At 37.4% G+C, this 15,000-nt stretch overlaps 1 protein-coding gene across 1 annotated transcript in view; it reads left to right on the top strand.

The window, feature by feature from the left end:
* LOC137643977 (glutamate receptor 1-like) overlaps nt 1–15,000 on the top strand; it is a 1,817,173-nt gene that overhangs the window by 1,643,007 nt on the left and 159,166 nt on the right. The window contains exons 10-11 of the mRNA XM_068376810.1: nt 8,051–8,161; nt 8,509–8,620. Coding sequence (XP_068232911.1) covers nt 8,051–8,161; nt 8,509–8,620 — 223 coding nt within the window. The remainder of the gene's footprint in view (nt 1–8,050; nt 8,162–8,508; nt 8,621–15,000) is intronic.

Here is a 15,000-nt window from a genome sequence, read left to right as displayed (position 1 = left end):
AGGGGGCGTTGACGGTGGCTTGCTAGTGTCGTTGCACAGTAAAACATGTATATGTCGGTGTGTGTTGCTTAGATGATGCCTCTTAAGTCTGGTAGCATGAAGTAAATTTTCCCAGTAATGTCACGTAGACGTTGGATATTGTCAGAGGTGATTGCACACTGAAAAAAATTTTAGCAGGAATGACCAACACAATTTTAGCTGCCAAGACTTCCAGGGCATCTCTAGGAGTGGTCCTTAGTCCCAGGAGGACAAACCAGTTGGAGTCCTTGCAGTGGGACATGAAAGCTGCTTTGAGGATACGGTGAAAACATTCAACCACACCGTTGGCAGAAGGGTTCTGTGCAGTTGTCTGATGGAAGGTGATGCCCAGGAGATTCTCCAATGATGCACACAATTGATACGTGAAAGTGGTACCCCTATCGGAAGTAAAATGCTCCGGGACTCCAAAATTCACTATCTATCCTGAGAGCAAGGCAGATGTACACAAGAAAGACATTGCTGTTTCCATAGGATTGCCTTCAGGCCAACAAGTGGAGTGGTCAGTGATATAATACAGGTAACGCTGTCCTTGTGATGTGGGTAAGGGATCTATAAAATTTACGCAAATTTGGCCAAAGTGCCGCTGAGGATGAGAAAAGCTCCCACTCCTGAATCCATATATTGATGTACTTTTTAGTTTTGGTAAGAAGAACAGGCACAGACCCAATCCTTAGTAACCTTGGTAATGCCATGCCAAAAGAACTTTGTCTTCAGTAGCCATGCAGTAGAAGGGCAAAATGGTTGTGAAACGCCATGAAAGAAATGAAACACCTATCGGCGCATGGGAGATGGTCTCCACAGTCTAGATCTACCAGTACTGACGTCACAGAGGCGGGTAGTGTTGGAGTCTTTGAAAGGGACGTACTCCGGATGGAGGGATGTGCAGGATGTCCTGCGCGCTTGGTACTCTAGATCTTATCGTTGGTCATTTGCTAAGGTGTTGTAACCCTAGGTGAATGGTAGCTAATGTGTTTCTTGACAGGGCATCAATAATGGGATTTAATTAACCAGCAACATACTGAAGGGTACAATTGTATTCAGACACGGTGGAGAGATGTAGCGTTGACGAGCAGACCAGGCCTCAGACTGTCAAGCGAATGATGAAGTTTGTACCTTCCAAGAAGTGGCTAAAGGGATAGAAGGCCAAGTGCACCGCCAGCAATTCGCTGTCAAACATAATGTAGCTGGATTCTGCCTTGGACAGTTTGCTACTGAAGAAGACCAATGGGTGGGGAGAGCCATTGACCACCTGCTCGAGGACTGTCCCAATAGCGAAGTCGTTGGCCTCAATGGAGGAAAGGATAGGTGCATGTGGCATGGGAAAAATGAGAGCAGCAGCGGTTGATAAGACATTCTTTGCATTGCAGAAAGCTGCTTCTTGAAATGGACCTCACTTCAGGTCTTTTGGCTTGCCTTTGCGGGAGGTGTAGATAGGAGCGAGAGTGGCAGCTATGGCTGGCAGGAACTTTGATAAGAGTTGATCATGCCCAAAAATTCCGGCAGTGCTTTGATGGTCAAAGGCGTGGGGAAGTTTTATTGTAGACAGTCAAGTACGATGAGTAGATGACGGAGGTGTTCCTCATTGAAAGAAGAGAACACCCACTTAACATACACAGAAGGGGAGAGACCTAAGAGGTCATCCATGAGACATTGAAAAGTGGCCCCAGTATTACAAAGGCCAAAGTAGAAGTAATTAAAATTGTATATACCAAAGGGGATTGTGGTGGCTCTCTTGGAGATGTTTTCTGGGTTCATGGGAACCTAATAATAACCCTTCATGAGGTCGACCATGGAGAAAACCTTCGCTTTGTGCAAGTAGTAGGTGATGTTTGGGAGGTAGTACTCCAGTTTTGTCTGCATATTCAGGAGCATGCAATCTCTGTCCTACCACATTCAATTCAGTTTCAGTCGAAGTTGTCTACTTTGTCAGGAGTGGAGGCATTGATGGAGGACATGAAAGCAGTGAAGTGGCTGTCCATAAGATCGTCTACTTTGGTCATCAGCTCCTTCATGGGCGAAATATCGACATCGGAGATGGCAACGCTTATAGATTTGAGTGGGTGGTGTACTCAAAGGGTAAGCAGTAAATTCACTTCACGAGGAGAGATGTCTGAGGCAGGTTGAAGACGAGCGACACTGATCATTTCTCTGGGAGCGAGCAAAGCCTTTTGGTTCCATAACAGTTGTTGAGAGAGTTGAAAGCGTGTCAGTATTTGGGCGGCTGGTAATGGTGTGTATTGCTGTAAGAGGTATGATTTGAGGGCTTTGTACATTATTTGTGGGTCCCCTTATTCACAAAGTTAATTAGAGGGATCACCACGAGAACATTAATCTGCTTTGGTACTTGACCGGTCACACCCTTGATGCGAAACTGGACTTCAGCATGCTGGAACCAGATGAATGCTTCTCCGCTGGTGAAGGACTGTAGTTCCTGGGGCGTGGCGTAGATAGTAGAGTCAGTGTATGAGGACTGCATCATCAAAGAGTGAGACACAGCAGAGGGGGGGAGGGAGGAAGGGAGCCATCACTTCGGAGTCAGCAATGTACAAATGAAACAGTTACTTATTAACAGAAAAGCGAAGTGAATTTATTTGGACGGAGCATGCGCGCGCATGTATATATATATATATATATATATATATTTATATATATATATATATATATATATATATATATATATATATATATATATATATATATATATACATATATATATATATATATATATATATATATATATATATATATATATATATATATATATATATATATATATATATATATATATATATTGGAGTCGGCAATTATTTTTGAGCAAAAGTATGGGATTATCAGTTTGATTGTGTTTATGACAAACTATTTCCCCAAATTTTACTCGAATCAAACAAATATGTTTTTCAATGAATTTGAGTTTTTTTGTAGTTTTTTTTTCTTGTTTTATTCCATGTTTTCTAATAACTATTTAATCCGATTTTTTTTTTTTTAAATTATAAAATATGTCAATATTTACTACCGAGCATAAGATATATAGAATGCAAACAATAAATTCACAAAGCTCTGAAATGAAATTTAATTTATTTTTTTTAATTAGGAAATCCAAATTTCACAGTAATACATGATTGAAAAAAAAAGCGAGAATGAATTTATAAAGTTATTGCTTGAAATATACCACAATCAGGCATTATGAAATAAAGTTTTCAGAAAAACTCATTTAAAGATTTTTTATATTTCCCTTCACTGATAGAGCTCTTAGGTTATCGCTACAAGGTCCCTGGTCCCCTATCTTTCTAAAGACATATCATTCTCTCTTATAATATGCGAAAATAATGATAAAAGCTAATGGGAGGGCGGAGTTTTATAGTTGCCAACTGCTCATTGTTGCTATGTTCAGTTGCTTTAGAAGGCTACTGGTTTGTAGCCGTAATCATCTTTCCGTAATTCCTTTTTCTTTTTTGTCTTACATCCAGAAATCCTCATTTTCTCTTTTTATTTATTAAGATAGTTTTATACTCATATCCTGCTGAATCCCTAAGGAATGGTATCATTGAGCTAGCAATATAGCCAATATTATGCTCAAGGGCTGCAACATGTAATGCACTGAACACAAAGGAATTCGTGCTCTCACACACAGTCATTGTTGGCCAACGTATCATACGGAAAACAATAAAATATGAATATAAATATAAGAATTGACGAGTTTTCTCAAGAAGTTATGATTTCAGTCGTCGCTATGGCTGAGATAAGTAAATTGCCTTTTTAGCCTATAAAAAAACCTTATAAATGACATAATATTTCATCTAGCAATGGACTAGACCTTTTACAGTGCAAAAATTATAAAAACAGAAAATGGCTATTTGTGACCATATAAGGCTATTTTCTAGGCCGCTGATACCCTTAAACCACATGGATATGTCACACACTGTCAAAAGAAAAAGGCAACCCTTTTGGCTGATGTGTTTGGCAATAAGCAGATTAATGAGAAACAGGAGCTCCCTCATTCCTGTTTTCCTGATGCTATACTAAATATTCTATCTTTTCTGTGTCGTGAATATAAAAGCCCCTTTTTAATCCTCCAAGCTTATGGTGGTGTAGACCAATAGGGTATTCTTCCTTTGTGTTTTTTTTTTTTTTTTTTATAAAGTCAGCAATTTTCTTAGCCCCTAAGTTATCTGTTATTTTATGCAATTTAGCATGAACAGGTGTTTTTAGCACTTGTTGGAGAATTGGTAATGTTACTCCATTAGGTGAATATGTTTATGGTAACTTAAGTCCGACTGATTACTGCCCAATTTCCAAATCTCTCATATTGTCTCAAGATTTTGTACGTCCTTTGGCAAAGCATATAGATAAGTTTGCTGAAGGTAATCATCTGTTCCTTAGTTTGCAATTTGGCTTTCATAAAGACCTTGGAACATTTGATGCCCTTCTTACTATCTTGAATGCTGTGGAGAAATCCCCTGATTGTAGTTAGGAAGTTTGTATTATTTTATTACTGCCTTTGACCGTGGTTACAAACTCAAACGGTTGGAAGTGGGTGGGTCTTTTCTTAACATCAATATTGAAATTTAAGTAATATATTGCAATGACTTGTTGATGGGCAACATAGTGAGTAAAGGATTGTGATATCTGGTGTTCCTCGGGGTAGTGTTCTTGGACAATAAAATTTCATATATAACGTGTGGTTTGCCCTAGAAAACAAGATCATTGCATTTGCACAGGACTCTACTCTCTTTGTTTCGGTTCCATATCCTGAATGTAGATCTGGGGCTGCTTCAGTCGTTAATAGAGATAAAGCTAAATTTAGTGCATAGTGCAAATTATTAGGGATAAAGTTGAACCCTAACAACAATCAAGGTATTGATAATTTTTTTTTTTTTCAAACTGTATGACTCTTTTAAGATTTAGGATGTGCTTCTGCATAGCAAATACCCGATTGAGAAACACATTGGGTCTGTCTCTTCTTCCATTGCGCAAAATGGCTTACTGAGAAAGTCTTTCATGATTTTCGGTGATCAATCTTTCCCGAAGAAGTGTTTTATTTCTTTCATTCTACCCTCTTTTGAGTATTGTTTTCCTGTCTAGTCTTCAGCTACCTAATCTCATATTTCTGTTAGACAGAATCTTATGATCTATTAAATTTATTATTCCTGATCCCATATTACTCTCGGGCACTGTCATTCAGTTAGTTCAATTTAAATGTTGCAAAGGATTTTTCATAACTCTGACCATCCATTGCACTACGTTATTAACATGAAAAACGTGTGTGTCGTACGGCATTCACGTCAGCTTCCGTTGTCGTTGAATAGGTATCCTCTTCATCAGAAGTGGAGGCGTTGATGGAGGTCTTGAAGGTCATGAAGTGGCTGACCATAAGGGTGTCGGCTTTGGTTATCAAGTCCTTTATGTGTAAACAATCGACATCTGGTATGGCAGCGTCTACAGGTTCGGGTAAACGGCGTACCCAAAGGGCATGAAGTAGGTTCACCTCATGAGGAGAGCCTTCTGCGACAGGTTGCAGGCAAGCGATACTGGTCATTTCCCTGAGGGCGAGCGAAGCCCTTTCATCCCCCAACGTTTGTTGAGAGAGCTGAAAAAGCTTTGCTATACGGGCGGCTGGGATGGCGATTACTGCTGCAGAAGGTATGTTTTGAGGGTGTCATACACTATTGGTGTGTCTCCTTGTTCACAAAGCCAGTCGGAGATTTCCGGAGAGGTGTCCCCGAGTATCGCCGCGAGAACATAATCTGCTTCGGTGGTTGACGAAGTCACGCTCTTGATGTGGAACTGGATTTCTGTGCGCTGAAACTAAGGAAATGCCTCTCCGCTGGCAAACGACGAAAGTTTGAATGGGGCGGTGCCAACTTCCGTGGAGTCTGTCATAGTAACAGTGATTGGGGGGGGGGGAGGCGTGAAGAGCGAGTCGGATTCCGGGGTGACCAATGTGATGAGCCAAGAGTAGGTTGTGACTCAAAGGCGAGATGAAAGTAACTGAGTGAGTTTATTACTACACCTCGATTATATATACACACTAGGTCCCAGTAAGAAGGTCATAAAATACAGACATGCTATTTCTTGTCAAACCGGCAACCGGTTCTGTTAATAGCTAACAATGAAATATGCAGACAGGTTAAAACAAGTTGCTGTCAGTGCGAGGGGAGAGCGAAGATAAAAATGATAATATATACAAAAAAGAGAAATGTCGTTACTATGTATGCTCGTGTGACACACAGGTGGTACATCAGTATTCTAAAATTTTTCTTCCAGCAGCGTCCAAGTTATGGAATAAATCTTCGTAATTAGGTAGTTGAATCGTTGGAACTTTGAAATGTTTTTGATGTTGAACATGTAGACAAAATTCTCTTTTTATAATTTATCACGATGGATTATCTAAATAGTGTTTAGGTTCCTAAAATATGTTAGTTTGATTGGGCAATAATTCTCTTCCATTTCATTAATTCATTATTCTTCTTTCCTTAATGAGCTATTTTCGCCTATTGGAGCTATAGTGATTATAGAATCCTGCATTTTCAGCTTGGGTTGTAGTTCAGTTCGTTAGTAATAATAATAATAATAATAATAATAATAATAATGGACGAACTTCTAGATATTGTATTTGTAAACAAAATGAGGTAATGAAAACAAAATGCTACTTTCTCTAAAAAGAAAAGTTAGCTTTTGCATCGGAAAAATGGAACATAAGGTAGTCTAAACTCAAAGAGCTTTTGAAAGATTAATGATGGGAATAATACTACGAGACAGGAAAGGAGCTACATATATAGAACAATCTAAATTAGAGGATATTCTATCAACATGTAAGAAACAGAAATGGACGTGGGCAAGACGAATATTAAGAATGACAGATAATAGATGGACATTATAAGTAACAGGAAATGAAGAGAAGACGATAAACTGATTAGTTTAGAGGATTTGTGGGTATAGACTTACATAGAAAGATCATAAACACACGGGAGTGGAAGGACATTTCGAACATGTCTGAAACATTTGTTCTGCATTAAGGTGCGAGCGGTAACGAATTTTTTGTCCCCCTGGAAGTATAACATGATGACCTGAAAGTGGGAAACTACTCATTGTCGTCTCCGCCTTAATCACTTTCGGTTGACACATGAATATCTGCTTACTGGCCAACACCAGTCATATTGCGACGACTGTTTGGTACCCCTGATAGTGAGGCATTTGTTGATCGAATGCTACACTTAAAGTAGTGAAAGAAATATATATCTGTTTTAGTCTCGAGGTGAGGATGGCAGATTCATCCTTGCCAAGATTATTGGATAAGATTGTCCTTCCATGCTAGCGGTATTTTCAGCTCTACTTGAGAAGTAAGTCTTCTGAAAGATATTTAACTTTTAGAATATCTATGATTTTATGGTTTTAATTGAATGGTCTTTTATTCTTTATTTATAATAGATATATCGGCATCCATTATCTTAGATGTTAGGATGCCAGAAAACCTCCAACAATCAATCAATCTGTAGTGAAATAGTTAGAGCTGATGACATAAATATATATATATATATATATATATATATATATATATATATATATATATATATATATATATATATATATCTATATATATATATATATATATATATATATATATATATATATATATATACATATATATAATTTATATATATATATATATATATATATATATATATATATACATATATATAATTTATATACATATATATATATATATATATATATATATATATATATATATATATATATATATATACATATATATATATATATATATATATATATATATATATATATATATATGAGCGTGTGTGTAATATACATATATATATATATATATATATATATATATATATATATATATATATATATATATATATATATATATATATATATATATATATATATATGTGTGTGTGTGTGTGTGTGTGTGTGTGTGTGTGTATGTGTGTGTAAAATTCTTTTAATGTTATAGTTTCTAGAATGAATACTCTGTTTTTAGATTGGCTCCTGGAGTGATACATATGGATTCGAATCCGTACCAGTGAAATATACAAGACTTGCATCGAATAGAATACCACCGAATAAATCATACATCATTACGACCATCTTGGTGAGTATTACATCACATAAGTAATGGTCTAAGTAACCTATTTTTTTAGTTGGAGAATATCATTAACTTTTCAACTTTTAAACTGATTCCGTGTTTATTTGTATTGATATAACGATATATGTATTTTAGTTTCATAACAGCTCCAAATCCAGGAGTAGTAAGCTACATGTATGTTTATATTCTGTATCGGAAAATGAACGCTTAACCATTGCGAATTCAACTGATAATCAAATTCGACGAAATTATCATAGTTTTATAATCAATAAACAGAAAAGGGAATTTTTTTTTCCATGAAAAATATACTAACGTTTGATGTAAACTGCTTTTTTATTACATGCAACATTCAGGAAAAACCTTTTCTAATGGAGAAGGGAAATGTTGATTACACTGGAAACGAACGATACGAAGGTTACGCCAAGGATCTGGCCGATCTCATTGCAAGATATCTGAATATCAACTGTAAGTATTAGTCTTAAATTTTAACAAATATTGAAATGCATATCCTTCTGTTCAATTGTTTTGGGTATAGTTCTTTTATGTGTAATTAATCATATACGATTTTTATCGATTTGAGTATACAACTGTAACAGAAACGTACAGTTGGACACGGGAATTTTTGGTACACCATAATCTGAGAAAGTGCACGCTATCACACCCAATTGTCCCTCATGGTACTGTCCTAGTAACATTCGGTAGTCAAGTCATTTATACATAGGTATTTCCGTATCTTTTCTATTAACTGATCCGTTTTTCAGCGGGAGTAATTGCAATATTATATTAGGCCACTTAATATAGGAAAAAGGGCATAACAAGGGAAAAATCAATAAAAGCTACAATAAGCTTTGTTGTCATCAAAATAGTATACTTAACAACAATAATTATGCACCCGTCATGAAAAAAAAAATGGTGGGTAAACAGATTTTGAGCGAAGCAAAAAATCTATTTTTGGGTGAGATGGCCATGACGTCCTGATGGAAGGTTCCTTTAATAGCTTCCCAAGGGTATATATGAGTACAGTGATATTCTCAGAGAATCAAACCAAAGTTTCACAGAATTCTAACTTCTGGCGCGAGTACCCTTAAGATTACTCTGAAAGGTATCGTATATAATCAGGGGACGTATTCTTGACATGCCACATTGCAATCTGCACCCCAAATAGCCTTCACGCTTCAAGGGGGATACGTGGCAGAATTAAAAGGGTAGCCGCAATAGAGGTTACCCTGGATCCCCTACTACTATCGTATCACAACTGCGCCAACTCCCTCTGGCGGTCATTCTTTGTAGCGTTGAGCATGGTGCTACAGATACAGTAGTTCAGGGAGGAAACCGTGAAGATCTTTTCATAGAAAAGAAGGGTGGGTCCATCAGGACGTCATGGCCATCTCACCCAAAAATAGATTTGTCGCTTCGCTCAAAATCCGTTTTTTGGGCTCAAGTCATGACGTCCTGATGGAAGCATACCAGGGAATTAATGTATCTGTGGATTTTCATTAGGCCCTTAACCTTGGGACAATATTTCTACGGCCAAGAAGGCCAATTGAGACAAATGACGTTACCATTATCCGTCAGTATCACTAAGCATAACGATGTTAGTGCTTCCTGCCCCCTGCAGAGAAGAGTCATTTTTAGACGTTAGAAAAGGGGCCTCAAGGTAGCATATATTGTATGAACAAAAAGAAGTATACACTGAGAATATAAACAGTCTCAAGGCTTGTATATATTGCAGAACCAATATCGGTGTCCTCATCCGTTGTTTGTAAGCATACAATGATATGAGAAATACTTACATGAGTAAGTCAAGGAACTCTGGCATCTTAAACATGCAATTGTTGGATGAATTAGGACGCAACTGCATTTTAATAGACATTTATTCCTAATAAATGACTACATGCTAAATGAATGTAGCATGATAAGGAAATTATACAAGAGACATACACAGAAATTAATGTTCCCTCTTTTGAAATGGGAAAATTGATGAGTGGCACTCTCAGACTGAAGAAAAGGTCTTTTAACAAGACTTTTCTTTATAATTTCTGTACATGAAATAGTCTAACAACACTGTGTACTATGTAGATACGGCACTAGTGGTATCCGTATAATTTCACACCTGAGATTCTGAACAGATTTGGTGTTACCATGGCAACACTTATTCAAAGGGAATATCTATGCTTTTATGGTTTTAATTGAATAGTCTTCTGAAACCAAACCAACTGTAGTTCGAAAGCTTGAGACTGCCATCATGTATGCACTGGCAGCGAGAGGGGGGGGAGGGGGGGGGTGTTTACCCCCATCCTCACCTCCTCTCCTCGAACTGGAGTGGAGAAAGGAGGGATAGGGAACAGGATGTCCTTTGGGAAGCTGTAAAATAGGTAGGTATGGTTTCGGATAGATTTTAGAAATCTCACACCCAAATGTGTAAATGTTAAGAGCTGTATACCAGATTCTATTAACTTGGGTTTTTCGAGACCTTCGACAGTAAGGTCTGGCCCAATTACAGGTCAGAGGGTCTCAGACGGGGTTGGGGATTTGGAAATAATATTGCTGGGGGCATGAACCTGCATGTATTATGTCCGTGAAAATACTCACTCCTATAACTGCAATAGACTGTGATGCATCATCTGGTGTCCCTCCTGTAAGGAAAGGAGAACAGAAATGAGTATTCAATTGATTACCACACTGATAAACAATTTGCAATAATCATCTTTTGACAAAAATAGCTTAGGACAGAAAGCTATAAAGAGATAGCGGGAGACACATACCCGTGTATCCCTGGCAAGCCAATGCTGTTACCTCCCCTCAGTATTAATATAAGGATATTCCTCCAACTGGGGATTTCCCGGTAAAAAGGGGGTCGAACATCTAGGTGTATGGAAGTTTACAAAGCACTCTCCCCTCTTATACTTAACACTCTGGTGTAAGGAGGACTGATTTCACAATCAGACTATCGAAGGAATGCCATTCTTTCGACATAGGAGCGGTACCAGCAGAAGCTCACACAAGGGTACCCAAGATATGTTGATTAGAAAAGATAAAAGACATATATTTGTGCATCCCAACCAATCTATTAGCTGTGACCTCCCTTACAATAATAAATCAGGGAGTTTCCTGATCAGGGAAACTCAGGGATAAGGGCTCTCCCCTTTAAGGGTTAGAGGTGTCACACCACCAGCCCTCAAGGAAATTTAACCCTGGATAGGTACGGTGGGTCGTTTGCGACCCCGAGCGTCAAAAAAAAACAGGTTTTTCTCACGTGACTCACCCCTGTGACTGAATTTGTGGGTGATCGACCTGCAGGAGGTGTCTCCCCTACACGCTCTAGTAGTGTCCAGATGTGCATTGCTGTAGCTGTACTCCTTCCCCGATTTCTGAGACGCGTCGGGGTCGTTCGCGTCCGAGTTTACCCTTCTGAGGTAGTTTGCATAATTATCAAAGTTATTACGTATTATGAAATTGTCGTAGAATGGTGCAACTTGTATAGGTTATCAGTTGTGGAAAGTCTTGGTGGATTGTTTGGCTACCATGTGCATGTTTTTTTTTTTAGTTAAAATGTCGTTCATCACCACGAGGACCATTTTACCGCGAGTGCCCCTTTTTCATTTTTTTTCATTTTTTTGCCAAGTCATTTTTCCGTAAGATATTGCCAAATAGTGTCGTAAAACTTTTGCTTGTTTAGTGTTGGAAAGTGTGTCTAGATGATCTGGCTACCCATGCATGACTTTGTTTTTGTCAGATACGACGTAGTTATTGGTATATTGGGTATTTAACTGCGGTTACCAATTTCTGTTTTTTTTTCAATATTTGTAAAAATTACTACGTAGTAAGGAATTGCCGTATATTATTCATTTTTTTTTCATGTTTATGTGTTAGAAAGTGTGCCTTGATGGTTGGGCTAACACGTGCATGTCTTTTTTTTTATCTGAGATGTCGTATATTAGAATGTCGGGCATTTTACCGCGAGTGTCCCTTTTTAATTTTTTTTTAATTTTTTTGCCAAGTCCTTTTTCCGTAAGATATTGCGAAATAGTGTCGTAAAACTTTTGCTTTTTTAATGTTGGAAAGTGTGTCTAGATGATCTGGCTACCCATGCGTGATTTTGTTTTTGTCAGATACGACGTAGTTATTGGTATATTGGGTATTTAACTGCGGTTGCCAATTTCTGTTTTTTTTTCAATATTTGTAAAAATTTACTACGTAGTAAGGAATTGCCGTATATTATTGATTTTTTTTTCATGTTTATGTGTTAGAAAGTGTCTTGATGGTTGGGCTAACACGTGCATGTCTTTTTTTTTATCTGAGATGCCGTATATTAGAATGTTGGGCATTTTTCCGCGAGTGCCCCTTTTTATTTGTTTTGCATTTTTTTGCTTAGTCATGTTACCGTAAGGAATTGGCAAGTAGTGTCGCAAAACTTATATTTTTATAGTGTTGGAAAGTGTTTCTAGATGATCTGGCTACCCATGCCTATTTTTTTTTAGCCAGATATGGCGTATATATAAGTATGTGTTCGATTTTCCTGTGATTGCCATTTTTTCGTTTTTTCCCATTTCTTTCAAAATTACTACGTACTAAGGAACTATCACAGAGTAATATTTCATTTATATGTTTATTTGTCGGAAAATATGCCTTGATGGTTTGCCTAGCACGTGGCTGAATTTTTTTTTTTCTGAAATGCCGTATATTAGAATGGCCATTTTTCCACGAGTGCCCCTTTTTATTTGTTTTGCATTTTTTTGCTTAGTCATGTTACCGTAAGGAATTGGCAAGTAGTGTCGCAAAACTTATATTTTTATAGTGTTGGAAAGTGTTTCTAGATGATCTGGCTACCCATGCCTATCTTTTTTTTAGCCAGATATGGCGTATATATAGGTATGTGTTCGATTTTCCGGTGATTGCCATTTTTTCGTTTTTTCCCAATTCTTTCAAAATTACTACGTACTAAGGAACTATCACAGAGTAATGATTCCTCTAGATGTTTATTTGTCGGAAAATTTTGTTTACTTTTTTTTTGATTGAATATCATCAAATTTTTTTAGCTGAAATATTGTTTTACATTTTTTTTTCGATTTTATTTCCCTTCAAAAAAATTTTTTTGGGTCAGAATTTTAATTTTATAGGCGTAAAATAATCGACAATTATCCAGCAACCCACCATACAATTTTTATGCATATCCAATAATAATTAGATTAGTAAATAACACCTTGAAATTGACATACCCTTCCTACATTTCAAGTGGCAGATTAGGGAGTCTGAGTCAGTGTGGTTGGCGGCCATTTTGTGGACATATCCGAAGCGTAAGCTGCCCTATCTATATATATTCTTGTTCCCTATAGAATTTGTGATATTTTGGTATATTTTTACCTGCATAAATATCATATTATATATTAAATATATGTATTTTTTTACGAAATTTCCAAGTACTCAAAAAATTACCTTTAGATATGGCCCCTGATATAAATGTAATTTACAAAATAATGAAGATTTTTTTATATATTTCTATTTTAGGATAACATATGTTTATTCCCTAAAAAAATTAGCCACTTCCTATTTCATTTGGGTACCCAAAAAAATTCATGAAATTTGGACAATTTTTTTTGGCCAAAAAAAGTTACCCTTTTTTTCTCATTTCAGATCTTCACCTCCATGGGTCTGACTTCATCCAAAATACATCAAGATGTGTCCTAAACATTCAAGAATCAATTCCTAAAAGGATTTGTGTATATATGTATAAACTTTTTTTTTATGAATTTTTATGTCAGGTCTTTTTTTTTTCTACTTAATTTTTTAAAATATTTATAATAAATAGTTTTTCTGCAGATGAGTAGTATTTATCTTTACAGTTGTTTTAAGCATTCTATGAAGTTTTTTTTGGCAAAAGAAAAAAGGAGGTTACTGCAAAAACTGATTTTTCAAGAATTTTTTTTGCCGTCGGGGTCGTTCGCGTCCGAGTATACCCTTAAAGGGGTGTCCGAGGACCGTACCTATCCAGGGTTAATATTGTAGGGTAAATGGAAACTGATTTCTAATCAGAATATTGACGAAATATTATTTTATCAATATAGGATTGGGTTCAGCAAATACCTGGGCAGGGATGCCCAAGATATATTGGAAATAACTACTAGTATAATATATACGTTAGTTTTTCATCTGCTGTATATACTATACTGCAAATATACTGACTACCTGTATAGACATATACTGTAGTTCAGCCAGCATGTTGCCGGATTAGCTAGTTCTTGCTGGAGCATCTAGCATGCTAGTTAAGAGAGAGAGAGAGAAAGCATGGCGTGAAGGCTATATATTACTGTGTATGTATACAATAATGAAGGATGTAAAAGTCTAATGTTACTGCCTTTCTCCGAAAAGAAAGCTCAAATGGAATGGGAGAATGTAACATTCAGGCTTCCATCTAGCCACAGTACTATTGCCGGCTTACCACTGTAGGCCAGCCTCCGGCAGCACTAGTACAGTCGGCATGCTACCGACTGAGTCAGTACCTATCTGTGCCGGTCTACTACCGGCCAGAGCAACATGCCGACAACAGAAATTGTGGCCAGCAGTTCAAGGGAGAACTAGAGAACCTTGGTGACAAAAGGGACCTCCCACCCACAGCCGTCGTGGCCGCCGGAAGCCGTTAGTCGCCGACAGCCGTCAGCTGAGGAGAGGGGGTCTGGCCGGCTCCGGCAACCCACCGGCAATGGTAAGGTTGCAGGACTCCGGCTCAGGAAAAACAATGGCTCGGCCATTGTAAAAGAACAGAAGGGGGGGGGGGGATGGAAAGGGTCCTATATGAGGTATGGGAGTGGCCGGCAATGTTGCCGGACCTACACACCTTGAAGAAA

This window comes from Palaemon carinicauda, chromosome 7, assembly GCF_036898095.1.
Source record: "Palaemon carinicauda isolate YSFRI2023 chromosome 7, ASM3689809v2, whole genome shotgun sequence".
Classification (NCBI taxonomy): domain Eukaryota; kingdom Metazoa; phylum Arthropoda; class Malacostraca; order Decapoda; family Palaemonidae; genus Palaemon; species Palaemon carinicauda.
Note: the sequence above shows the minus strand (reverse complement) of the source record. Positions and strands in the feature narration are given on the sequence as shown.